Source organism: Oncorhynchus keta, chromosome 19 (assembly GCF_023373465.1).
Source record: "Oncorhynchus keta strain PuntledgeMale-10-30-2019 chromosome 19, Oket_V2, whole genome shotgun sequence".
NCBI classification, from domain to species: domain Eukaryota; kingdom Metazoa; phylum Chordata; class Actinopteri; order Salmoniformes; family Salmonidae; genus Oncorhynchus; species Oncorhynchus keta.
The window spans coordinates 34,796,868-34,824,399 of NC_068439.1; the positions used below are offsets into that span (position 1 = coordinate 34,796,868).

Here is a 27,532-nt window from a genome sequence, read left to right on the forward strand (position 1 = left end):
CGAAATAAAAGCAGCTAAAACAAGCATATCATAAAACCGAAGACAGACAGACACACTCCCCAGACATATGTCTGGTTGATAAAACTAGCGAGTAATCAAGCTATTTTGCCAGTCTGGTCCAGAAATCTCCCCCTCGGTCTCTTACTGTATTTGGTCTGCTTGGAGATTAGAGCTCGCGTGACGAGAAACCGCATAATTTGATAAATTGACTATACTTACACGTCAACCAGAGTGTATTGAGGGATTAGAAGAGAAGTAGTGGTGAATGTGTTGCACTGAGGTAGCTAGTATTCCGAATTCCCTTCCTCCCCTCCTGGGATATCTGTTTCTATCCCTGTCGATATCAGCCTCTCTGTCTCCGCTCGTGCATCCTGCTAGCTCCCCCAAACCTCTCCTCGCGCTCGGTACAATAACAAAAGAGAGTAGCTATCTTGCGCGTGAGTGTCTCACCGAGCCCCAGCCAATGCGGCCTCCAGTCTCAAAGGGATGGCGGCTCTCAGCCAATAGTGATGCGGCTCTCACGGGAAAGCCCGGGTGGAGGTCTGTCTGGGTCGCGTCAAGATTGACATATCAACGCGACTGTTTTTTTTAAAGTGGCGCCGCGGAGATTACCACGCCCCTATGCCTAACCCACTCACCCCCTCCCCGACTCCACTTTGTCAGTCCTACTAATGACTGGTGTTGTAGGCTATACAAATAGGGCTACATCCCACCCCAAATTTGATGACTATTGTATTGTTTCTTAAATCCCGATTACTTAGCGCCACATTGGCTCTAATTTGTTAACATCAGGTTTAAAGGTTTAAGGAACCATGGTGATGAATAGGGCAATTAGTATTCAATTTAAAAACACCTGTTTTCAGTAATACATTTCATCTACAGTGATTACAATCCAGTCACACAACTCTATATAAAGGAGTGGGATAACTTTTTTCTGCCTAACTTTCTAAAACAACCGTGTCCCCTCAATAATCCAGTACAATTCCATTTTAATGTACCATTTGTATGACATTCTGTGATAAACAAATGCACCAGCGTGGCATATATGAGTGCTACTACCTCTACCTGAGCCCCATGGCTTTCTGGTACAGGTTGTTTAATGATCGCTCCTGCACCGCAGGATCATTGATTCAAGCCCCCCTTGTGGTCCTTCTGTAGCTCAGTTGGTAGAGCATGGCGCTTGTAACGCCAGGGTAGTGGGTTCGATTCCCGGGACCACCCATACTTAGAATGTATGCACACATGACTGTAAGTTGCTTTGGATAAAAGCGTCTGCTAAATGGCATATATTATTATTATATATTAGGCTTTTCTCTAAGTTACAATAGACAAAAGAGTTAAGCATAAAAAAATACACAACAGTGAAACTCTAACTCTCCATTGAAAGTGCCATACATACATGTCTGCACAAATTCTCTCCAAATTCATGTTCAGGGAAATTCAGGGATATTCAAGAAAGTCTGGTTTGATCTGAAAAACACACCAAGGGCCGTACAGTCAGTGTAAGATTTTTACTTTGTCTCAGCCCTTCCCTCCATCTCTTTCTCTCTAACTACCTCAACCTAAGACAACACCACCATAAAACTCAAACTCAGCTGCCCTCACCCAATCCATTTGTATCAATTCATCTACCTCTTCCACAAGCCTTCCCCTCTCGACCTTTGCCCCTCTCTCGCATTCCCTCCTACTCCAGTTCAAACCCAACTGGATCACCTTCAACCTACGTTACAAAACATTCAGGGTTGACACAGGAGGCAGACACACTTTGCATTTTACCACTGATCCAATTATGCAGGAGAGCAATCCTTAAGAAGGTATACAGGTCAAGGACTTTTTAAAAAGAGTGGAGGAGCATTTCTAGCCCAGTCTTAGATTTGTTTGTGTCGCTTCATTCTTAGTTAACTGTGGACACTGTCATGCATGAAAAGCCCAGGAGGGTGGCCGTTTCTGAGACACTAGATCCGGCACGCAAGGCACCGATGATCATTCCACGGTCCAAGTTGCTTAGGTCACTTGTTTTGCCCATTCTAACATTCAATTTAACAGTAACTGAATGCCTCAATGCCTGTCTAACTGCTTTATATAGCAAGCCACAGCCACGTGACTCACTGTCTGTAGGAGCGATCCATATTCGTGAATGGAGTGGTGTACCTAATAAACTGGCTGGTGAGTGTAGGTCAGAGCTGAGTTTCCTACAACGCTGTCTTTCTTGGCATGAAAACATGATTTAAAATGATTTAAGTTCAGTATATCCACATAAACATAAGGTTTGTTTGTGAGAAAGATGGTGTTGTTTGAGAATTGTGATTAATATTACAGAGCAGAAATTTGAATTACAGAGCAATCCCTCAAAATCACATTTTTCAAAGGTGTCCTTGAAGTTTACTGTTAAAATGCTTGAAAACAGTTCGCTAGTAAGAATACTGACTTGCCACCATTCATCGTAAACTTTGATACTGATCTGTCATCTTGAACCAATGAAATGTGTTTGCGTAAAACATCAGAGTAAATATTTGGCTACTATAACACATTTCATTGTGTTGTCAGACCACTCCGCTGAAACACAAATAATGTTAAGGACCTCCTTTGATTGTCTATACACACACACACACAATACGACAATGTCGTGACAGTATTACTAATACAATTTCCTTAAACTAAAATGTATACACTAACAGAGTATTTGCACAATTCACAATATAAAGGACCGGAAAATAGTAATGCTTCTGTTTTATTCAATTGCATCAACTGAGTACAGATGTTGTCACTAACATGATGTTTTGTACTATTAGGTATTACTACACTGTCGGAGCTAGAAACATAAGCACTTCGCTGCACCTGCGATAACATCAGCAAAATATGTGTATTGCAACCAATAAAATTCGATTTGACATCAAGAAAAAAAGGGTTGACACACCGTATCAGGCAGCGGTGCATATCAGCTGCTGCTCGAAGCGTGAAACAGTGACGGCTGTTTCCAAACATTCCTTGCATCTTTTTTTTTCTGCACTATATTATATTGCCCGGTCTAGTTACAGAGTCCATAGAGACAAAAAATACATCACCCTTCAGAGAAACCGGTTCCATCAATTACATATATGTGGGCATAGCTTTGAATGGAATGAAGAGGCATCCATTCACACATTCTGGAAAGAGGTTCGTAAAAATCTGTACGCCCCAAAGCATTTAAACTCACATTTCTTGAGGATAACCAGCCACCCATGGTTCTACACTTAATCCTATTTGAGTTGCAATGTCTGAACATATTAAATGCATTGTTTAATTCATTTTCATGAACTATGTGAAAAATAGTGTGACAAGTGATTGATTGGCAAACCTTAGTCAAACAGTGTCATGTGTTAAGGATGAACCATGCCCTCCTGTGGCCATAGCAAAGCTGTGCATATATGCAATGGTGAAAAGCATGACTTTAGATCGCTTTCAAATTATTTTTATTTTCAATTCTAATTTTAGCTTGCACAATCTTAACATTGTATCAACTTGTGTCCGTTTCTGAAGCAAAGCGCTCCTGTTTCTTATTGCTTTTGGCTTATTGTAAATTAGTAATTTATGACTATACAAGATATGTACTCGTTGAACATTAGCACAAAGCAGAGGTAAGGTCGGCGTTTCAGCAGGTAAAATGAGCATAGTCTGTGAGAATGGAAAGAAATATTCCACCCACTCTCATAGCGCAGGCTTGGGCAATATACCGTATACCGGGACATTTTGAAATACAGATGGTATGATTTTCAATACCGTTTGCTATGCCACGGCATAAAAGTTAACCATCTATGATGTGCCAAATAAATTATATTCTCAGGACTCCAGCTATGCAGCTAGATCAAGCTTCTAGGTTACAGCAAAGACAATCAATCCCTAATGGATCAATATCCCTGCTATCTAATATTTATTTTGTACTACAGCAAACTGTGAGTAGCCTTTTGAGATTGTTATCTGTCCTTGCAATTCGTTTATGTTTGCTTGCGCTTATTAGCATTTAACTAGCATCCGCTATGGGAATTCACTAGTAATTTGTTGGGACCCCAACACACACACACACACACACATATATATACACTATTTACATTTGAAAATAAATAGCGCCCCTTGTGCACACTGACGGTAATCCCGTATACCCCGGTATGGTACAGGAACGGTATGAAGGTATGAAAATCTGGATACCGCCCAACCCCAGTGGAAAGTAGAATGTGAAAACTTTATTAAGTCCAGGAGGAAGGCAGACAAGTTCTGTTGTTTTCCAGGCTGAGGAGTGAGGCTGTGGTCATGGTTTACTAGGCGACCGAGGAGTGAACGCTCCAGAGGTCTCCAGCATGGTCTTTCGACGCGCCGTCTCCTTGGCGACATTGTGATTGAGCCGTCGCAGCCGTTCCTAGAGAGGGAGAAAGAGTGAGTGAAATTCAAGTGAGCATTGAATGTTGAAAGTCAGAAGTTTGAAATAATATACCACCTGAGCAGTGGCGACCCGTCATTCATGGCCTGAGCCCCACATTTTTAGATAAAATAAAATATAAAATAAAAAATGTTTTGGACTTGCCTGTTTTGCATGTTATTTTGGCATTAATACGTGTCACATATCAATTTGCAAAGAATGTAATTTAAAAAATATAGAATTTAGTTAATAAAGTCGCATACTCAAGAAGAAAAAAAAGAGACTTGTGGTTGTAAGGCAGCTCCAAAATGCAGGTGTTTCAGCCAAACTCAGTGCTTTCTGTGGTGGTGGGGCAAGCCAGCAGAAAATATGGAGCGTTGCGCTGTGATTGGCTCAGTGTTCTGTCACTCATGGGGACACTGCATCACTGCCAAGTCTAAGGGTATACCTCGAAAATTCTAGCCCTTTGGGTGCTGCCATAGAGTTACATTAGAAGTGCCCATTCAAGAAGGCTCAAGGTCATTGGCCACAGATAAAATGACGTCAAGTAGCTTTGATTGGACTGTCAAAATCATACTTCCAAAATCTTAGCTAGCTGTCATCATGAATCAAGTCGACAATCTACTGGCAGGTCCGTGTCATATGAAGAGAAATAATGAAGAGAAATTGGACACAGTGACACATAAAAAGAGTGTTAGGTAAAATGACAGGAGTAAAAGAAGGCCCACAAAACAGCACAGGCAAATAAGAAAGAAAAGCATCCAAGCTCTTGCTTTGAGCCACTGACCTGAGCATTCTGTAGTATGTTGTTGACCAGCACCACCCTGCGTCTCACATTCAGCAGCTTTTTCACATAGGGGTCCAGGTCGAGCACCACCTTCTGGTGCTCATTTATCCTGCACAACTCTAAAAATGAAGGGATGAGCTGAGGATGACTGACAGGATGGTTTGGCTAACCATAAAGAAAATTGATAAAAGACAGCAGCCATTTGGTAAGGTATTCAGGTCTCATTCATACCTTCAACTGTAGGATTGATTCTGTATATAATTAAACAACTTTTTTTTATGCTCTCATGAAAATCACAGGTTCTGAATAAAGGATATACAGTGCCTTGCGAAAGTATTCGGCCCCCTTGAACTTTGCGACCTTTTGCCACATTTCAGGCTTCAAACATAAGGATATAAAACTGTATTTTTTTTGTGAAGAATCAACAACAAGTGGGACACAATCATGAAGTGGAACGACATTTATTGGATATTTCAAACTTTTTTAACAAATCAAAAACTGAAAAATTGGGCGTGCAAAATTATTCAGCCCCTTTACTTTCAGTGCAGCAAACTCTCTCCAGAAGTTCAGTGAGTATCTCTCAATGAACCAATGTTGACCTAAATGACTAATGATGATAAATACAATCCACCTGTGTGTAATCAAGTCTCCGTATAAATGCACCTGCACTGTGATAGTCTCAGAGGTCCGTTAAAAGCGCAGAGAGCATCATGAAGAACAAGGAACACACCAGGCAGGTCCGAGATACTGTTGTGAAGAAGTTTAAAGCCGGATTTGGATACAAAAAGATTTCCCAAGCTTTAAACATCCCAAGGAGCACTGTGCAAGCGATAATATTGAAATGGAAGGAGTATCAGACCACTGCAAATCTACCAAGACCTGGCCGTCCCTCTAAACTTTCAGCTCATACAAGGAGAATACTGATCAGAGATGCATCCAAGAGGCCCATGATCACTCTGGATGAACTGCAGAGATCTACAGCTGAGGTGGGAGACTCTGTCCATAGGACAACAATCAGTCGTATATTGCAGAAATCTGGCCTTTATGGAAGAGTGGCAAGAAGAAAGCCATTTCTTAAAGATATCCATAAAACGTGTTGTTTAAAGTTTGCCACAAGCCACCTGGGAGACACACCAAACATGTGGAAGAAGGTGCTCTGGTCAGATGAAACCAAAATTTAACTTTTTGGCAACAATGCAAAACGTTATGTTTGGCGTAAAAGCAACACAGCCCATCACCCTTAACACACCATCCCCACTGTCAAACATGGTGGTGGCAGCATCATGGTTTGGGCCTGCTTTTCTTCAGCAGGGACAGGGAAGATGGTTAAAATTGATGGGAAGATGGATGGAGCCAAATACAGGACCATTCTGGAAGAAAACCTGATGGAGTCTGCAAAAGACCTGAGACTGGGATGGAGATTTGTCTTCCAACAAGACAATGATCCAAAACATAAAGCAAAATCTACAATGGAATGGTTCAAAAATAAACATATCCAGGTGTTAGAATGGCCAAGTCAAAGTCCAGACCTGAATCCAATCGAGAATCTGTGGAAAGAACTGAAAACTGCTGTTCACAAATGCTCTCCATCCAACCTCACTGAGCTCGAGCTGTTTTGCAAGGAGGAATGGGAAAAAATTCAGTCTCTCGATGTGCAAAACTGATAGAGACATATCCCAAGCGACTTACAGCTGTAATCGCAGCAAAAGGTGGCGCTACAAAGTATTAACTTAAAGGGGCTGAATAATTTTGCACACCCAATTTTTCAGTTTTTGATTTGTTAAAAAGTTTGAAATATCCAATAAATGTCGTTCCACTTCATGATTGTGTCCCACTTGTTGTTGATTCTTCACAAAAAAATACAGTTTTATATCTTTATGTTTGAAGCCTGAAATGTGGCAAAAGGTCGCAAAGTTCAAGGGGGCCGAATACTTTCGCAAGGCACTGTACCTCTTTCAATTTAATTACCCCCAGGCAGCACATGAGCTTGTAGAAGCTTTACACAAGCGTCAAAATCTGTGGTTGTACTGGTCACATCACAGCAGCGTTTGCCTGTCTCACACACTGGTTTCCATGGGCTTGGCTAAGGGCTTTCTTTCACAGGGTCAAGTGCATTAACCTAGCACCACTCCACTTTCCTGTTCCCCCGGGAAGGCATAATAAGCATGTAAAAGTAAATCATTTTACCTGTGGCTAGATTGTCTATGTGTTCTCGTAGTTCCACCTGGCTTTCCCTATAACAAGAAAACACAATAGCATTATTCATAGAGAAAAATAGTAAAGTTACAATCATTGCTACTACAACAGACAAAGAGTGGTTACAGCAGACTCCATTGACATCTGTAGCATAGGCCTACTTGGGCTACAGCAAGTAACAAAGTAATAAGGAAAGGAGACATCCAGAATGTACCTCCCTAAAAACACGCCTCTTGAATACAAGTGACTTTTCATAGCAGGTTAGGAGAGCATTTTCTCTAACCCTAACCCTTTTCCTAACCTAATTCTCCAAACCTGCTACGTAAGTTCTTAACTTGCTATGAAAAAGTTGTAGCTGAACCACCAACACAGAGAATAGTGAGGCACTGAGCACAGGAGGCAGATTCAATAATGCAGGACTGTTTTTGAGTATACTGATTGGAATATGTTCAAAGATCACCCAAGACTCATCATCAATGTTAAGGAATATACATTCGCAGTCACAGGCTTCATTAGGAAATGTGTTGATTATGTTGTATGCACAATTACAATCCGGACATACCCCAACCAAAATCCCTGGATGAACGGAGATATCCGTACTAGAGGTCGACCGATTATGATTGATGATGATAGCGATTATTGGAGGACCAAAAAGCCGATACCGATTAATCGGTCGCTTAAAAAAAAAAAAAATGTATTTGTAATAATGACAACTACAACAATACTGAATGAACACTTCTTTTAACTTAATATAATACATCAGTAAAATCAATTTAGTCTCAAATAAATAATGAAACGCGTTCAATTTGGTTTAAATAATGCAAAAACAAAGTGTTGGAGAAGAAAGTAAAAGTGCAATATGTGCCATGTAAGAAAGCTAACGTTTAAGCTCCTTGCCTAGAACATGAGAACATATGAAAGCTGGTGGTTCCTTTTAACATGAGTCTTCAATATTCCCAGGTAAGAAGTTTTAGGTTGTAGTTATAGGAATTATAGGACTGTTTCTGTCTATACCATTTGTATTTCATATACCTTTGATTATTGGATGTTCTTATAGGCACTTTAGTATTCCTAGTGTAACAGTATAACTTCCGTCCCTCTCCTCGCTCCTCCCTGGGCTCGAACCAGGAACACAACGACAACAGCCACCCTCAAAGCAGCGTTACCCTAGCAGAGGGGAACAACTACTCCAAGTCTCAGTGACGTTTGAAACCCTATTAGTGCGCACCCCACTAACTAGCTAGCCATTTCACATCACATCGTTACACCAGCCTAATATCGGGAGTTGATAGGCTTGAAGTCATAAACAGCAGAGCTGCTGGCAAAACGCACAAAAGTGCAGTTTGAATGAATGCTTACGAGCCTGCTGCTGCCTACCACCGCTCAGTCAGACTGCTCTATCAAATCATAGACTTAATTATAACATAATAACACACATAAATACGAGCCTTAGGTCATTAATATGGTCGAATCCGGAAACTATCATCTCGAAAACAAGACATTTATTATTTCAGTGAAATACGGAACCATTCCGTATTTTATCTAACGGGTGGCATCCATCAGTCTAAATATTCCTGTTACATTGCACAACCTTCAATGTTATGTCATAATTACGTAAAATTCTGGCAAATTAGTTAGCAATGAGCCAGGCGGCCCAAACTGTTGCATATACCCACCCTGACTCTGCGTGCAATGAACGCAAGAGAAGTGACACAATTTCACCAGGTTAATAATGCCTGCTAACCTGGATTTCTTGTAGCTAAATATGCATGTTTAAAAATATACTTCTGCGTATTAATTTTAAGAAAGGCATTGATGTTTATGGTTAGGTACACGTTGGAGCAACGACAGCCCTTTTTCACGAATGCGCACTGCAACGCAGGACACGCTAGATAAACTATAAATAAATATCATTTTTTTTATTTTTTTTTATTTCACCTTTATTTAACCAGGTAGGCTAGTTGAGAACAAGTTCTCATTTGCAACTGCGACCTGGCCAAGATAAAGCATAGCAGTGTGAACAGACAACACAGAGTTACACATGGAGTAAACAATTAGCAAGTCAATAACACAGTAGAAAAAAATGGGCAGTCTATATACAATGTGTGCAAAAGGCATGAGGAGGTAGGCGAATAATACAATTTTGCAGATTAACACTGGAGTGATAAATGATCAGATGGGCATGTACAGGTAGAGATATTGGTGTGCAAAAGAGCAGAAAAGTAAATAAATAAAAACAGTATAAAAACAGTATGGGAATGAGGTAGGTGAAAAAGGGTGAGCTATTTACCTATAGACTATGTACAGCTGCAGTGATCGGTTAGCTGCTCGGATAGCTGATGTTTGAAGTTGGTGAGGGAGATAAAAGTCTCCAACTTCAGCGATTTTGCAATTCGTTCCAGTCACAGGCAGCAGAGTACTGGAACGAAAGGCGGCCAAATGAGGTGTTGGCTTTAGGGATGATCAGTGAGATACACCTGCTGGAGCGCGTGCTACGGATGGGTGTTGCCATCGTGACCAGTGAACTGAGATAAGGCGGAGCTTTACCTAGCATGGACTTGTAGATGACCTGGAGCCAGTGGGTCTGGCGACGAATATGTAGCGAGGGCCAGCCGACTAGAGCATACAAGTCGCAGTGGTGGGTGGTATAAGGTGCTTTAGTGACAAAACGGATGGCACTGTGATAGACTGCATCCAGTTTGCTGAGTAGAGTGTTGGAAGCCATTTTGTAGATGACATCGCCGAAGTCGAGGATCGGTAGGATAGTCAGTTTTACTAGGGTAAGCTTGGCAGCGTGAGTGAAGGAGGCTTTGTTGCGGAATAGAAAGCCGACTCTGGATTTGATTTTTGATTGGAGATGTTTGATGTGAGTCTGGAAGGAGAGTTTGCAGTCTAGCCAGACACCTAGGTACTTATAGATGTCCACATATTCAAGGTTGGAACCATCCAGGGTGGTGATGCTAGTCGGGCATGCGGGTGCAGGCAGCGATCGGTTGAAAAGCATGCATTTGGTTTTACTCGCGTTTAAGAGCAGTTGGAGGCCACGGAAGGAGTGCTGTATGGCATTGAAGCTCGTTTGGAGGTTTGATAGCACAGTGTCCAATGACGGGCCGAAAGTATATAGAATGGTGTCGTCTGCGTAGAGGTGGATCAGGGAATCGCCCGCAGCAAGAGCAACATCATTGATATATACAGAGAAAAGAGTCGGCCCGAGAATTGAACCCTGTGGCACCCCCATAGAAACTGCCAGAGGACCGGACAGCATGCCCTCTGATTTGACACACTGAACTCTGTCTGCAAAGTAATTGGTGAACCAGGCAAGGCAGTCATCCGAAAAACCGAGGCTGTTGAGTCTGCCGATAAGAATTTGGTGATTGACAGAGTCGAAAGCCTTGGCGAGGTCGATGAAGACGGCTGCACAGTACTGTCTTTTATCGATGGCGGTTATGATATCATTTAGTACCTTGAGTGTGGCTGAGGTGCACCCGTGACCGGCTCGGAAACCAGATTGCACAGCGGAGAAGGTACGGTGGGATTCGAGATGGTCAGTGACCTGTTTGTTGACTTGGCTTTCGAAGACCTTAGATAGGCAGGGCAGGATGGATATAGGTCTATAGCAGTTTGGGTCCAGGGTGTCTCCCCCTTTGAAGAGGGGGATGACTGCAGCAGCTTTCCAATCCTTGGGGATCTCAGACGATATGAAAGAGAGGTTGAACAGGCTGGTAATAGGGGTTGCGACAATGGCGGCAGATAGTTTCAGAAATAGCGGGTCCAGATTGTCAAGCCCAGCTGATTTGTACGGGTCCAGGTTTTGCAGCTCTTTCAGAACATCTGCTATCTGGATTTGGGTAAAGGAGAACCTGGAGAGGCTTGGGTGAGGAACTACGGGGGGGGCGGAGCTGTTGGCCGAGGTTGGAGTAGCCAGGCGGAAGGCATGGCCAGCCGTTGAGAAGTGCTTATTGAAGTTTTCGATAATCATGGATTTATCGGTGGAGACCGTGTTTCCTAGCCTCAGTGCAGTGGGCAGCTGGGAGGAGGTGCTCTTGTTCTCCATGGACTTCACAGTGTCCCAGAACTTTTTGGAGTTGGAGCTACAGGATGCAAACTTCTGCCTGAAGAAGCTGGCCTTAGCTTTCCTGACTGACTGCGTGTATTGGTTCCTGACTTCCCTGAACAGTTGCATATCACGGGGCTATTCGATGCTATTGCAGTCCGCCACAGGATGTTTTTGTGCTGGTCGAGGGCAGTCAGGTCTGGAGTGAACCAAGGGCTGTATCTGTTCTTGGTTCTGCATTTTTTGAACGGAGCATGCTTATCCAAAATGGTGAGGAAGTTACTTTTAAAGAATGACCAGGCATCCTCAACTGACGGGATGAGGTCAATGTCCTTCCAGGATACACGGGCCAGGTCGATTAGAAAGGCCTGCTCACAGAAGTGTTTTAGGGAGCGTTTGACAGTGATGAGGGGTGGTCGTTTGACTGCGGCTCCGTGGCGGATACAGGCGATGAGGCAGTGATCGCTGAGATCCTGGTTGAAGACAGCGGAGGTATATTTGGAGGGCCAGTTGGTCAGGATGACGTCTATGAGGGTGCCCTTGTTTACAGAGTTAGGGTTGTACCTGGTGGGTTCCTTGATGATTTGCGTGAGATTGAGGGCATCTAGCTTAGATTGTAGGACTGCCGGGGTGTTAAGCATATCCCAGTTTAGGTCACCTAACAGAACAAACTCTGAAGCTAGATGGGGGCGATCAATTCACAAATGGTGTCCAGGGCACAGCTGGGAGCTGACGGGGTCGGTAGCAGGCGGCAACAGTGAGAGACTTGTTTCTGGAGAGAGTAATTTTCAAAATTAGTAGTTCAAACTGTTTGGGTATGGACCTGGAAAGTATGACATTACTTTGCAGGCTATCTCTGCAGTAGACTGCGACTCCGCCCCCTTTGGCAGTTCTATCTTGACGGAAGATGTTATAGTTGGGTATGGAAATCTCTGAATTTTTGGTGGCCTTCCTGAGCCAGGATTCAGACACGGCAAGGACATCAGGGTTAGCAGAGTGTGCTAAAGCAGTGAGTAAAACAAACTTAGGGAGGAGGCTTCTGATGTTGACATGCATAAAACCAATACTTTTTCGATCACAGAAGTCAACAAATGAGGGTACCTGGGGACATGCAGGGCCTGGGTTTACCTCCACATCACCCGCGGAACAGAGAAGGAGTAGTATGAGGGTGCGGCTAAAGGCTATCAAAACTGGTCGCCTAGAGCGTTGGGGGCAGAGGATAAGAGGAGCAGGTTTCTGGGCATGGTAGAATATATTCAGGGCATAATGCGCAGACAGGGGTATGGTGGGGTGCGGGTACAGCGGAGGTAAGCCCAGGCACTGGGTGATGATGAGAGAGGTTGTATCTCTGGACATGCTGGTTGTAATGGGTGAGGTCACCGCATGTGTGGGGGGTGGGACAAAGGAGGTAACAGGGGTATGCAGAGTGGATCTAGGGGCTCCACTGTGAACTAAAACAATGATAACTAACCTGAACAACAGTATACAAGGCATATTGACATTTGGGAGAGACATACAGCGAGGCATACAGTAATCACAGGTGTTGAATTGGGAAAGCTAGCTAAAAACAGTAGGCGAGGCTAATCAGCTAGCACAACAAACAGCAGGTAAAATGGCGTTGACTAGGCAACTGGGCCGACAGATAAAACAAACAAGCAGAATGGAGTACCGTGATTAATGGACAGTCCAGCGTGCGTCAGCTATGTAGCCAAGAGATCAGTGTCCAGGGGGCAGCGGTGGATGGGCAGGGAAGCTGGGCTGGCGAGTGTTATCCAGGTTTTTTTTTTTTTTTTTTTTTAAACTAACAATGACTAAATAGCTTGTAGCTAGTTAGCTGGTTAGCGTTTGGAGGTTCTTGAGTGTGTCATAAAAATAAAATAAAAATTTAAAGTGATAGCGATTCCGTATCACAGTGGGTGAGGCAGGTTTCCGGAAGGTATAAACAAAATAAAAATCAAAGAGAGATAGAAAGTAAATGGGTTCAGAGTGTTTGGGATACAGTGAGTCAGTTGTGCAATCATAAACCATGTGTAGTTATAACTAGTGATTATGATTGATTAAGTTTAATGGTAGCTAGCAATTTACCTTGGCTTCTTACTGAATTTGCATAACAGGCAGGCTCCTCGTGAGGCAGGAGGTTAGAGCATTGGACTAGTTAACCGTAAGGTTGCAAGATTGAATCCCTGAGCTGACAATGTAAAAATCTGTCTTTCTGCCCCTGAACAAGGCAGTTAACCCACAGTTCCTAGGCCGTCATTGAAAATAAGAATGTGTTCTTAACTGACTTGCCTAGTTAAATAAAGATTAAACAAAGGTGTAAAAAAATATCTATATATTTTTTTTTTTAAATCGGCGTCCAAAATGACCAATTTCCGATTGTTAAGAAAACTTGAAATCGGCCCTAATTAAATTGGCCATTCCGATTAATCGGTTGACCTCTAATCCATACCATGCTGAGAGCCCGTACTGCAGCATTCAATGCCAGCAGAACGAACCCCAATGACTCGATGGCGTACAACACACACAGGGCAAGAACGTACGAGCTCCACAAATCCATTAGGGATGCAAAAAGACAACTCAGACTCGCAACGCATGTGGGAAGGATTATAGACCATTAGGGACTAGAAAGGCAAATCCAACTGTGTCGTGCCCACCTAAGCCTCCCTCCCAGACGAGCTTAACACATTCTATACTCGGTTTGAGGCAGACAATAGCCATTCAGGAAGACTCACTGCTTCGGAGGACCAGGTGCTTTTGCTCTCCGAGAAAACTCTGAAGAGTGAAAACTCACAAAGCCGCCAGTCCAGATGGCATCCCTGGCCGCTTCCTCAGAGTGTGTGCTGAAGAGCTGGCGGGAGTCTTCTCGGACATCTTCAACCTCTTCCTCTCCCAAGTTGTATTCCCCACCTGCTTCAAGGAGACCACCATCATCCCAGTGCCCAATAAAAACAAGGCTAACAGGACTATCGCCCTGTCGCACTCACCCCGGTCATCATGAAGTGCTTCAAGGTGCTGATCATGGCCAGCAGGCCACGCATGCTGGACCCACTCCAATTTACCTACCGCTCCAACAGATCCACGGAAGATGCCATTTCCATCGCTATTCACACAGCTGTAACACATCTGGACAAAAGGAACACCTTATGTGAGAATGCCGTTCAGTGACTACAGTTGAGCATTCAAAACTATTGTTCCCTCTAAGCTCGACACAAAGCTCAGAGCCCTGGATCTGGATACCACCCTCTGCAACTGGGCCCTGGACTTCCTGATGGTCAGACCACAGGCTGTGAGGATTGGTAACAACACCTCCTCCATACTGACTCTTAAAGTCAGCCTATAGGGAGGAGATAAGTGAACTGGCATTCTGGTGCCAGGACAACAACCTCTCCCTCAATGTCAGCAAAACAAAGGATTTCATTGTTGACTTCAGGAAGCAGAGGAGGGATCATGCCCCAATCCACAAGAACGGGACTGCAGTACAGAGAGTCAGCAGTTTTAAGTTCTTCTGCATCCACATCACCGATGACTTGACATGGACCAACAACACCACCACTCTTGTCAAGAGGGCGCAACAGCATCTCTACTTCCTAAGGCGGCTAAAGAAATTCAGCATGCCATCCCGGGATTCTCTCCAAATACTACCAATGCACTCTCAAGAGCGTCCTGACCGGTTGTATCATGGCCTGGTACAGGAATTGCTCCGTCCACGACCGCAAAGCCCTCCAGCGGGGGGTGAAGATGGCCCAGTACATCACTGGGACCATGCTCCCACCCATCCAGGACATTTACTCAAAACTGTGCCTGAGGAAGGCCTGCAGCATTGTTAAGGACCCCACACACCCCAGCCATGAGCTGTTCACTCCCATACCATCAGGTGGACGGTGTCGGAAGGTCTGATCGGTCTGATACCAAAAGGCTCAGAGACAGTTCCTATCTACAAGTCATTAGACTGCTGAACACTTGAACTGGACTGACCATCTGCTCTGATTCTCTGCACCTTAGCACACATGCACTCTATCATGCACACACAACACAAATGTTACAACCAGACTCTTATTATAATTGCTAAATACTGTACAATTTAGACACTTGTACCCAAATATTGGAATATAAATGGTGCCTTCCTTTATTATACATATGCTCAAATATTTTCCTATTCTACTGAGCCATTTCCTTTATGTTTGCATTCTTATATTTGATCATTTCTTATTGTTGTTGCATTTCGAGAAGGAACCTGCAAGTAATTGGAATTGTAACCCCCTTTAAAGACTGGATGTAATTTATTACGTGTGGCAATAGTCATGTCTGCGTTCTGGAACTGCCTGCGTCCCCATACAGAACTGTCCATGTAAGGATTGGAAAGCTGCCGCAGTCATCCCCCTCTTCAAAGGGGGAGACACCCTGGACCCAAACTGTTACAGACCTATATCCATTCTGCCCTGCCTATCTAAGGTCTTCGAAAGCCAAGTCAACAAACAGGTCACTGACCATCTCGAATCCCACCGTACCTTCTCCGCTATGCAATCTGGTTTCCGAGCCGGTCACGGGTGCACCTCAGCCACACTCAAGGTACTAAACGACATCATAACCGCCATCGATAAAAGACAGTACTGTGCAGCCGTCTTCATCAACCTTGCCAAGGCTTTCGACTCTGTCAATCACCATATTCTTATCGGCAGACTCAGTAGCCTCGGTTTTTCGGATGACTGCCTTGCCTGGTTCACCAATTACTTTGCAGACAGAGTTCAGTGTGTCAAATCGGAGGGCATGCTGTCCGGTCCTCTGGCAGTCTCTATGGGGGTGCCACAGGGTTCAATTCTCGGGCCGACTCTTTTCTCTGTATATATCAATGATGTTGCTATTGCTGCGGGCGATTCCCTGATCCACCTCTACGCAGACGACACCATTCTATATACTTTCGGCCCGTCATTGGACACTGTGCTATCTAACCTCCAAACGAGCTTCAATGCCATACAACACTCCTTCCGTGGCCTCCAACTGCTCTTAAACGCTAGTAAAACCAAATGCATGCTTTTCAACCGATCGCTGCCTGCACCCGCATGCCCGACTAGCATCACCACACTGGATGGTTCCGACCTTGAATATGTGGACACCTATAAGTACCTAGGTGTCTGGCTAGACTGCAAACTCTCCTTCCAGACCCATATCAAACATCTCCAATCGAAAATCAAATCAAGAGTCGGCTTTCTATTCCGCAACAAAGCCTTCTTCACTCACGCTGCCAAGCTTACCCTAGTAAAACTGACTATCCTACCGATCCTCGACTTCGGCGATGTCATCTACAAAATTGCTTCCAACACTCTTCTCAGCAAACTGGATGCAGTTTATCACAGTGCCATCCGTTTTGTCACTAAAGCACCTTATACTACCCACCACTGCGACTTGTATGCTCTAGTCAGCTGGCCCTCGCTACATATTCGTCGCCAGACCCACTGGCTCCAGGTCATCTACAAGGCCATGCTAGGTAAAGCTCCGCCTTATCTCAGTTCACTGGTCACGATGGCAACACTCATCTGTAGCACGCGCTCCAGCAGGTGTATCTCACTGATCATCCCTAAAGCCAACACCTCATTCGGCCGCCTTTCGTTCCAGTACTCTGCTGCCTGTGACTGGAACGAATTGCAAAAATCGCTGAAGTTGGAGACTTTTATCTCCCTCACCAACTTCAAACATCAGCTATCTGAGCAGCTAACCGATCGCTGCAGCTGTACATAATCTATTGGTAAATAGCCCACCCATTTTCACCTACCTCATCCCCACAGTTTTTATTTATTTACTTTTCTGCTCTTTTGCACACCAATATCTCTATCTGTACATGATCATCTGATCATTTATCACTCCAGTGTTAATCTGCAATATTGTAATTATTCGCCTACCTCCTCATGCCTTTTGCACACATTGTATATAGACTCCCCTTTTTTTCTACTGTGTTATTTACTTGTTAATTGTTTACTCCATGTGTAACTCTGTGTTGTCTGTTCACACTGCTATGCTTTATCTTGGCCAGGTCGCAAATGAGTTGTTCTCAACTAGCCTACCTGGTTAAAAAAAGGTGAGAAAAAAAAAAGGTGTGGCATGAAGTAGATTGGGCGGGTACGCGGGAGTTGGACTGAGGTGATCTTGGGGAACAACGACAGATTTCGCTAGAGTGTTGAGACACTGAAGTTCCTTGTTCAATTAGCTTTTTGTTTAATAGTCAGGGGCGGTATGAGTGTAGCCAGTTCCTTTTCACTCACTATTCTTGTTTAATTTTGTGGTTCACCGGATTAGTCATCATCCTCGAGGGACAGTCGAACGACATGCTGGCTAGCCAAGCTAGTCGGTACAGCTACCTACTCTACCAGCAGGATCCTATTGATCCTACCACTACATCATCACCGGCTTCCTGCAGTTGTTGTGCAAGTTCTCTCTCGGCACCGATGGAGCTCCCTAGTTGATTTTTCACCTGTTAAATCCTGTGGAGGGCCTGGTCCTCTCATTGACGGATGCCGGTTACCTACGCTCCCTCTGTCCGGTTCCCCTCTCTTCACTGGATGGATGGTAACTTGAATGTTTAACCCCTCTGTGTCCAAGGACAAGGGCCAAACTTATTAATATTAATTTCAGGGCGCCCCAAGGTTTTTATTGTTTGTAAAAAATAAAAATAAAAACATTTTTTTAACTTAGGTATATATTCTGGTACTAGTTTCAAACTAGCTTCAGCATACTAGGGTTCTAGGTTTGGAAAGTAACTTTAGCTACAGTATATTTCCCCCCGGGTTTCAGCTGTTTACAGGGTTTGAGCCATATTTGTAATAGCCCATGTGGCTCACTTGAGCATGGCACTTGCAATGCCAGGGTTGTGAGTTTAACTCCCACGGGGGACCAGTATAAAAATGTATGCACTCCCTACTGTAAGTCGCTCTGAATAAGAATGTCTGCTAAATTACTAAGATGTAAATATATATATTTGTAAAATTGCAATACTGTTGATTTTTTATGAATCTTATTCAAATAATTTTCTCATTTTGAGGTTTTAATATTATACCAGTGTACAATTTCTCTCAGGGTTTTATTAGGTCCAGTATTATTATGTGGTTCTCCTTGGCTCATTGTTCTTTGTGATAATTGCTATGTCTTTATTTCATTTTACATTCTAATTTATTTTTGACCATTATCTTTAGTTTGAATCAATTCTACTATATATCATGGGGGAAAAAGGTTGTGTTTGTCACTGTGTGGGTGTATCATGTAGTTTCCTAATAAGCTAATTATAACCTTTCACGTCTTATTGCTTATCAGGTGGAGGCACAGCATTATTCTATACATGGTACATATACAGTCTCATGGTATATCTTACCCCTGTATCATTCATGGGCATACTGACTCATGGTAATACACAGTGTCCTGTAGACCTACAGGGATTTTCTTTATTTTTACTATTTTCTACATTGTAGAATAATAACAAAGACATCAACACTATGAAATAATGTATGTTCTATTTAATAGTTTGGATCTCTTCACTATTACAATGTAGAAAATAGTAAAAAAATAAATAAATAACTCTGGAATGAGCAGGTGTTTCCAAACTTATATATATATATATATATGCCCACCCTGATATAACGCAGGTATTCTCTCTCTAACAGTACGTGCTTAGTTAAAGTCATAACAAAGCTGCCTGAAGAGAGAGAGGGGTCACATAAGCATTTTGTTGGCTGGTGTATACCATGTGTATCCCGTACAACTAATAAAACTTGAAAATATATCGAAGCGGCATGTTTTTAGGGAATCTCTGTCCCTGATAACTAACGCCTCAATTCACGTGCAAGTCGAAACTAGGAAACGCTGACTTGCTAACTGGTTGTAGTTATAGAGCTTGCTAGCTTGTAGTCCTAAAACCCAGAATGAGTTACCACCACTGGTTCGTTCAACCGTCCCTATGGAAAAAATAATGGGGAAATAATAGGGTTTTGGAATAAATGCATTTTGTTCTATGAGTTAACAGTCAGTTAGCATGACCTTTATGAATGATGAAGCCTTTATGTGCTTAATGTGCTTTTTTTATTACAAATTCTCAAAAAGGTGGCTTTAGCTGTTGAAGATGGCCATAGAACAAAAACGAATAAGATCTCCTACGCCGTTTTAGCACAGACCTTATTTTTTGCGTTTATCCAAAACCGCCATTCATTTTCCCCATAGGCATTGTCCAACTCACCATCGCGGAGTTAATGCCTACAAAAAGACCGCATTATTATGTCTCTACGCGTGCTGCGTTCAACGGTTAGCTAGTACGACATTTCCGAGTTCCTACTTCCTACTAGGGACGAGGAAGGGCTGCATCGCTGGACTGTCATCACGATGGGGTTATCTTATTTATGCGTTCAAAACAACTGGGAACACGGGCCTCTTTCTAGAACACGGACTTTTAAACCTAAAGATCATCCACGTCAAGTTTTGACCATGTTTTGTTGGTGTTCCCAGTTGTCTTGAAAGCATCATATTTGATAGCAAGCTAGCTAGCTGTGAATGGAAAAGCACATATCTTGCTACTAGCTACCCACCTCACTGAGTGTACATGAAGATCAAGCTGCTGGACAGCTGGTTTTAGGAGGTCAAGCAGTCCTTCTGCAATTGCATCCTTCCCGGACGGTGTCTCCACCACAGCTAGAGCGGCAGCCATTTCTCCTCCAAAAACAGTGACAACAACAAACGTAAACCCCTCCAGGAAGTAACTATGTGACGTAGCTATAAAACGTCTCCATTTTCCGCCAGTTAGCACCATTTTGTAAGGAAGGGAGTTAGGGAGAACAGGCTGTTCTTAGTTTAAAAAAATAATAATAATCAAATAACGTTACTGTTTTAATCATTGTAGCTAGCTAGGATAGTTCGTATTTTAATATTAACCGAAAGAGCAAGGCGAAAGAAAACATCAAGTGAGAAGTGGATCCAGATCTTTCGGCTGCAACTAGCTTAGCTACTAGCTAACTCATCGCTCAAGTTAACGAAGATAACTAGCACAGCTAGTAAGTAGTTCGCTTGCTAGCCAAGTGAAACGAGTATTGACATAACAAGCACCGATCAAAGTAAGTTTCCACCAATCGTCTACTGAACTTGTTTCAGACAGTGTTTACTATTTTAAATAGTTTATAGCTAGTTAGCTAGCTAACGTTATTTACGTTGACTAATATTGAGACTCGTAGGGGACGCCAGACCAACGTTAGCTCACACTGCAGGTTCCTTTTTTTGTTGTTGCTTACAGGCTGTTTATAGCTATTTAATTAACTACCGCGAATAGGTAACGTTACTGTAGTTTTTGTAGATGTCCCGTCTCTCTCGGTCTTTCAAACGCAGTGAAGTCGACGCATGTGGTACATGTTCTTATTAACTGGACGTGTAACGTTATGTTGTGCCAGCAATGTCCACGATATGTTTATTTCGAGCCCGTGGCGTTTTCTTAATTCAAATTATGCATCCAATTATTGTTTGATGCTAACTAACTAGTTGGATACCACAACTAGCCGACGCTAGCGATCTACAAACTACGGTAACCATTTTCCCATCTAAATATAATGAATTATTATACAACTAGTTAGTTATGCACAGATGAAATGGCCAACACGGGTGTATTTCCATCTCCTTGCTTGTGAAGTTTTTCTAACCAGTCCCCTCTCCCCCCTCCCTTTTACAACCTCCCCCTCCCTTTACAATCCCCCCGCCCCCCCTCCTCTCTTGTCTGTTGCTTGTTCCAAGGAGTTCCAGTGAAGTCAAAATGAGTGCTCCCTCCTCCCAAAAAGTTGTGCTGAAAAGCACCACCAAGCAGTCCCTGAATGAGCGGTGAGACGCGCTACGCACCCTGACAGCACTAAGCGAGGCGAAGGGCGAAACAGTGGTACAGATGGCCCTAGTGTGCTCTGCTACGGAAGGCCACTGTTGGGGACCAGACATGGACGCTAGACTGCCCAGGGCCGACGTGTGCTCCGCTCACTCAAAAGGCATGCCGTAGTCAACACTTGCTGACAAAAAGTTTAACAAACAGAGTTTGGAGTGCAAACATGGTGCTCCGGGCCAACCTTTTGTGTGAGCAGCGCACACTTAGACCCAAGGAGAGAGGGTAACGGTGATGCTTGGTAAGGCGACTGCCCTAGAATGGGCACAGGCTGCACTCCTGATATGCCCGGGCACTCCTCTCTGTGTGTCACACAACCCAAAATATACTGTACGTATGGGAGAGGAGAGACCAAACCAATGAAAAGGGGAGGGTGTGCCAAAGCACCCTTCCGCTCCTCTCCAACCCTCTCTACACACACAACTCTCTCTCAACTAAATGACTGTTTGTTTAGCCATTTGTCTCCTCTTCCTCTCTTCTTTGCTACCACTTTAATTTTCAGTTCTCTGTGCTCTGAAGTCTTTCTATAAGACTAGGTGCCCAGTCCTAGCCCGGACGTGACCAACCCCCCCCGCCCCCCTTCTATTCTCTCTCCCCCTTCTATTCTCATGTGTGGTGTGAGCACAAGGCACGGTCCGGGCTGTAAGTGGCTGGGTTGCCAGATACCCCTCCAGTCCTGGGCCTCCAACCTCCACCAGGCCTTTTTCGCAGGCGGATGACATCAAAACAAGGTGGCGGGAGGCCTGTAAGTGGCAATCGCTCTCCTCTCTTGACATCCTCTTTCTGTTCTCTCCTGCCTTTCTCATTCTTGTCTTTCAATCTGTCCCATCTCTTCCAGTGTTTCTTCTACTGCCTTTTCATCCATCTTTCTACTTTGTTTTACTTTAACCTAAAATGTGCTGAATTGCTTCCAGAAGACATTTTGGGTTGTCAAATACTTAACACTGAGAGAGAGAAACAAAGAGAGTGAGGTGCCAACAAGTGGGGCATTCGTAACACACCACAGCTCCTGTGGCCGTGTCCATGGTATGAGAAATGACTTGATTTGGAACCCTCCCTCCCCCTCCATATCCTCTCTTTCCCTCCTCTTCCCCCTTCTGTCCCGCTCCCCCTCCCCTCCAAAGCTTCACTACCATGCTGAAGAACAAGGCGCCGACAGCGGTGAGTGTGCGAGCCACCATGCAGCAGCAACACATGGCCAGCGCCCGGAACCGTCGCCTCGCCCAGCAGATGGAGAACAGACCCTCTGTGCAGGCCGCCCTGCACCACAAGCAGGTGAGATAAGGTGCTCCATCTCATTTAGTCTTTCTGCAATTCCTCACGTTAAGATGAATTGAGATAGAAACAAATGGGGAGACATCAGAAGCACTAAACCGGTGAGAAGGAGAACGGAATGGGACACCGGAAACAGGCCATGTTCTATGTAAGTGTATGGTGGGGATCGGGGAAAAAGGCTTTACACTTGAAATCAGAATATATTAGGAGCTTGACGCAGACCTAGTAAGAGAGGGGACCGTAGAGCAAAGGTTAATATACAGATCACATAAATGCTGAGTGCTTCACCACCTCCCTATCTCTGCCACTTGGTATCAATCTTCCACCTAACCCTCCCAGAGCCTGAAGCAACGCCTGGGGAAGAGCAACATCCAGGCCAGGCTGGGCCGGCCCATCGGGGCCTTGATGCGGGGGGGTGCTGGAGGCCGGGGGTTTTCCATTGGAGGGATGCGGGGGATGACCAGAGGAGGTCTGCGAGGCCGCGGCAGAGGAGGAGCCCTGAGGGGAGCTATGGCTCTGAGAGGTGAGCATTTGGTATCACACAGCAAAGCCTACTTGGATTGATATGTTGGTACTATGTTAGACCTGAAAATGTTAGCCTAATAAATTGTTGAAAGACTACGACAAGAACGTTTTCACTGAAATGTTCTACCCTGGGGCTGGAATATACTTTCCACAGCTTTTATGTTGGCCTTGTACTTTTTTTGCATAGGGGAAAGGGCACATTTAGATATTTTAAGGGGTGACTTCATCTGTAAACTAGCTTGAACAATTGCCCCCTGCTGAGTTGAATGGAATACCCCAGCTGTCTGTCCAGGTGGAGCTGTCAATCAAAGTATGGTTTCACCCCCTGGTTTACTATCCATCCCTTCAACCTGAGGGAATGTGGCTTTAAATCATGTAACTCCACTCTCCATAAACCCCCTGCTGTCCTGATTGGCCCGGCATCTTGGCAACTGTTGTGCAACTGAACATGTGGTGACGGATCTAACAGCTGCACTGTCCCTACTTATCCACAGTCACCCCACACCCGTTTCTACACACTCCTGGTGGCGGGGATTGATTTTAGAAACCATTTAGAATAAAATGTTTTAAAAATGAAGGTAATACTTCAAGTGAAATGAATTGAAATAATTCTGATGTCTAAACGTTGGCTTTAATTTATCTGTGTTTGTAATTGTGCCGACACAAAATGTGCACTGCTGTCGCATATCTGTTGCATACTGGCATTCTGTAAAAATAAAATAAAAATGAACCAATCTTGGTCATAGCATTTGAAGTTATATTAGTTTACAGTCTCGCTAATTGTTATTCTGTCAGAATACATGCCTAGCTAGAACGGAAGTAGGTGATTCGAGAGAATACATGGGCAAACATCTTGACCCTGTCTGTCAAGGCTAACTTAAAACAAGATGGAGTACAGTTTTGTTTTTGCCCCCCCCCCCTCATAGAATTGGAATACTTTAGCTGTTTTACTTAGGTGTGGTGGAAATGGGGGTGAATGATAAGCTTGCAGAAGGTTCTTCTATTCACTTGACAACTTTGTTCTTAAACTGAAATGTGATAGTTCAATTCCTAAATGCTAACTTATCAACCTTCAGCTAAGTCGCTAGCTAACTGTTCCTTTATTACATCCTGTGTCGTGATAGGGAATCGCCTTGCCCCGGGCATGGGCCAGATGCGTGGCAGAGGGGGTCCAGGCCGGGTGGCCCACCGTAGGGGGATGCGTCAGAGAGGAGGGTTTGCTGGTCGTGGAGGTGCCTTCGGAAGAGGAGCTGGAAGAGGAGTGGGAGCCAGGGGTATGGAGCTGAGATGAATTAAATCTGTATATTGACATGTCACAATCTGCCTCAAGTTTCTTGTTTACATGAACATTTGTGCAGCAGCCATTTTGTTAACGCATTGTGATTCTATCGTAGTTTGGTTGGTGTTGTTGACCACCATCTCTCTGCCTCCAGGACGAGGCGGTCTGCGTGGGCGTGGTAGCTTTGCCGGCAGGGGTGGTGGCCGCGGTCGTGGGGGGGCAAGAGGAGGCCGGGGCAGGGGAGGTGGCCCAGGGATGACCCGCGAGCAGCTGGACAACCAGCTTGACGCCTACATGTCCAAGACCAAGGGCAACCTGGATGCTGAGCTGGATGCGTACATGGCCCAGGCTGACCCAGAGGGCATGGAGTGAACCTGGACCTCCACCACGAGAGCAGGGACTCCTTCAACAGACCCCTTAGTGAGACAGTACTGATAACATGGTGACATGGAGAGAAGCTTGTTTAGTGCTATTACTCCACACAAACGTAATGATAAACGCACATACGTAAACTCTTGAGTGCACTGTCTCGCACTACATGGCTAAAATTTTAGATGTGATCACAACCTCTGGCTTAAATATGAAACCTGCTTACTCACTGACACACATGCATACAAACTCACTCTAAAATGTTGGGCCTATGAAGAACTGTTTGAAATGGACTGTTTCCCTGAATCTGGATTTGACCATTCTATCAGTATCAGTGCAACGTAGACACACCTGCGGTTTTAAACCCTTTTTCTGTATGTGCAAGTGTGCATGAAGAACGCAAATATCTTCAACTTGAATGGATGACACTGACCAAACTAGAGACTTGAAGAACTAATATTATCAATGTTCCTGAAAGGCCTGCATTTTGGACCAGAATCTCTCCTGTCATAATCTGTTTTGATGCTGAATTGGACTATTACTGAACTTTGCATCTATGTCCAAATTCCTTTTTTCGGGAAGGAACCATGCCCCCCCCCCGCGCCATAATCATGTCTAGTTAGCATCCACTTATCATATTTCGTAAACCTATTTTTTTACTACTATGTTTTTGTTAGGATTTGTATTTAGCAATGGATGCTCCTTTTATTGTTTTAGCAGTAATGTACATCGATTTGACTCTCGAGTAAAAAAAAAAAATCTAAAGAAAATGACCAGGGGAATTCTAGAGAAATCATTCTGTTTTTCTCCCATTTAATGCCTCCAACTTAAGCTTTGCTTCTGGTGAATTGAAGTATGTTGATGTCTTCAGTTGATATTCCCCTAACAGCATTGTATGGATGCTAGACATACCAAATAAGCAACTACACAAGGAGGTGCAAAATATGTCCATCAAGTTGCAAATGTGAGTGGTCTTCCCTCCTGGTGTCAATTGTATACATTTGAAATGGTCTTTAAGCTGTGGTTGTTGTACACAACACTAATGAAGTGAGTGAAATATTTTCAGATTGATAGTGTCATCCAGATGGACACAATCTAAACTCCAATTTCTATGTAATTCCTTCTCCTACCTGGTTAGTGTCATAGAAAAGAGAATAAACTTTATATTGTCATCTTCTCTTAACATAGTTGTTGTTTGAATATTGGTTCCATCTATTCTCTCAAGACTAATACACTTGGCTTTTTGGCTAAATCACCATTTACACTCACCACCATTTACACTCATTTTCACAAAAATCGATCTCTCCTACAGCATCATTGGTGCCAGCCGCACTAGATCCAGTTTCTCAAACCGACGCCCTCCTGGGCTTTTTACTCATGACAGTATAGGGTTTACCGAGAATGGTGCGACAAACAACCAGCCGGTCAGCGGCAGTCCTGTAGCCGAAAACACCTTATTGATGAAAGAGGTCGAAGGAGAATGCAAGAATCATGCAAGCTGACAGGCGGGCCACAAACTCACACACAATGATTGGTAGAGACCTGATCATATATCAATGTCTGATATATGTTAGGACTTTACCATAAGTTTCTCCGTAGTAATTGTAATCACTCTATGGTACAACATTGCATTGTAGTTGTGGTTAGCATTGTTTTTGTTCTTGAACACTCCCTATTCCCTTGTGTAATTAATATGGCTCAACTCATGGCTTCATCACAAAGCAATTACTAAATACTCAACATAGATGCAACATGCAACAATTTCAAAGATTTTACTGGGTTACAGTTCATATAAGGAAATCGGTCAATTGGATTAAATTCATTAGGCCTAATCACATGACTGAGAATACAGATATGCATCTGTTAGTCACAGATACTTAAATGAAGCGGTGTGAAAACCAGTCAGTATCTGGTATGACCATTTGCCTCATGCAGCGTGACACATCTCCTTCACATAGATTTGGTTGTGGGACAATGGCTGTGTGAAGGTGCTGGATATTGGCAGGTACATTGTCAATCCAGAGCATCCCGAACATGTTCAATGGGTGACATGTCTGGTGTGTATGTATTTTCAGCTTCCAGGAATTGTGTACAGATCCTTACATGAGGCTGTGGATTATCATGCTGAAACATGTGATGGCGGCAGATGAATGGCACGACAATGGGCCTCACGATCTTGGCACGGTATCTGTGTGCATTCAAATTGCTATAGATAAAATGCATTTGTATTTGTTGTCCGTAGCTTATGACTGCCCCGGCCATAACCACACCGCCTCCATGGGGCGCTCTGTTCACAATGTTGTCATCAGCAAACCGCTCGCCCATACAAAGCCATACACGTGGTCTGTGGTTGAGAGGTCGGTTGGACGTACTGCCAAATTCTCTAAAACGATGTTGGAGGCGACTTATGGTAAAGAAAATAACATGAAATTCTCTGGCGACAGCTCTGGTCGACATTCCTGCAGTCAGCATGCCAATTGCACGGTCCCTCAACACAGATATCTTTGACGTTGTGTGACAAAACTGCACATTTTAGAGTGGCCTTTTATTGTTCCCATAATAAACTGCACCTGTGTAATGATCAGTCTGTTTAATCAGCTTCTTGATATGCCACACCTATCAGGTGGATGAATTATCTTGGCAAAGGAGAAATACTAACAGGGATGTAAACACATTTTATGCACAACATTTGAAATAAACTTTTTGCGCTTATGGAACATTTCTGTGATCTTTTATTTCAGTTCATGAAACATGGGACCAACATA

The 27,532-nt window shown here is 43.8% G+C and overlaps 3 protein-coding genes across 8 annotated transcripts in view; 1 reads left to right on the plus strand and 2 right to left on the minus strand.

Moving 5' to 3' along the window:
- LOC118398110 (mothers against decapentaplegic homolog 4-like) overlaps positions 1-588 on the minus strand; it is a 28,125-nt gene extending 27,537 nt beyond the window's left edge. For 2 of the 3 annotated variants that reach the window (XM_035793149.2, XM_052470335.1), the window contains exon 1: positions 220-422. The gene's annotated coding sequence lies outside the window, so the exon portion shown is untranslated. Of the gene's footprint in view, positions 1-219; positions 423-450 lie in introns of those variants that run through there. The other variant, XM_052470336.1, reaches the window with a different exon arrangement.
- Positions 589-2,713: 2,125 nt separating this feature from the next.
- Positions 2,714-20,215, minus strand: LOC118398118 (SNARE-associated protein Snapin-like). The gene is made up of 4 exons (XM_035793160.2): positions 19,995-20,215; positions 7,368-7,414; positions 5,181-5,299; positions 2,714-4,393 (listed from the first exon to the last, which is right to left on the minus strand). Exons 1-4 carry the CDS (start codon positions 20,213-20,215, stop codon positions 4,286-4,288), a joined length of 495 nt encoding a protein of 164 aa, XP_035649053.1. The 3' UTR covers positions 2,714-4,285.
- Positions 19,740-25,950, plus strand: LOC118398116 (chromatin target of PRMT1 protein-like). 4 transcript variants are annotated; one of them, XM_052470338.1, is made up of 6 exons: positions 19,740-20,516; positions 21,184-22,064; positions 22,444-22,594; positions 22,934-23,117; positions 24,244-24,393; positions 24,553-25,950. In XM_052470338.1, the coding sequence occupies exons 3-6, from the start codon at positions 22,454-22,456 to the stop codon at positions 24,768-24,770; spliced, it is 693 nt and encodes a 230-aa protein (XP_052326298.1). In that variant the 5' UTR covers positions 19,740-20,516; positions 21,184-22,064; positions 22,444-22,453; the 3' UTR covers positions 24,771-25,950. The 4 variants fall into 4 exon arrangements, with proteins under 4 accessions (XP_052326298.1, XP_035649049.1, XP_052326297.1 ...); XM_035793156.2 differs by having other exon boundaries at positions 21,184-21,267; XM_052470337.1 differs by having other exon boundaries at positions 19,995-20,144; positions 21,184-21,267.
- Positions 25,951-27,532: the final 1,582 nt, after the last annotated feature.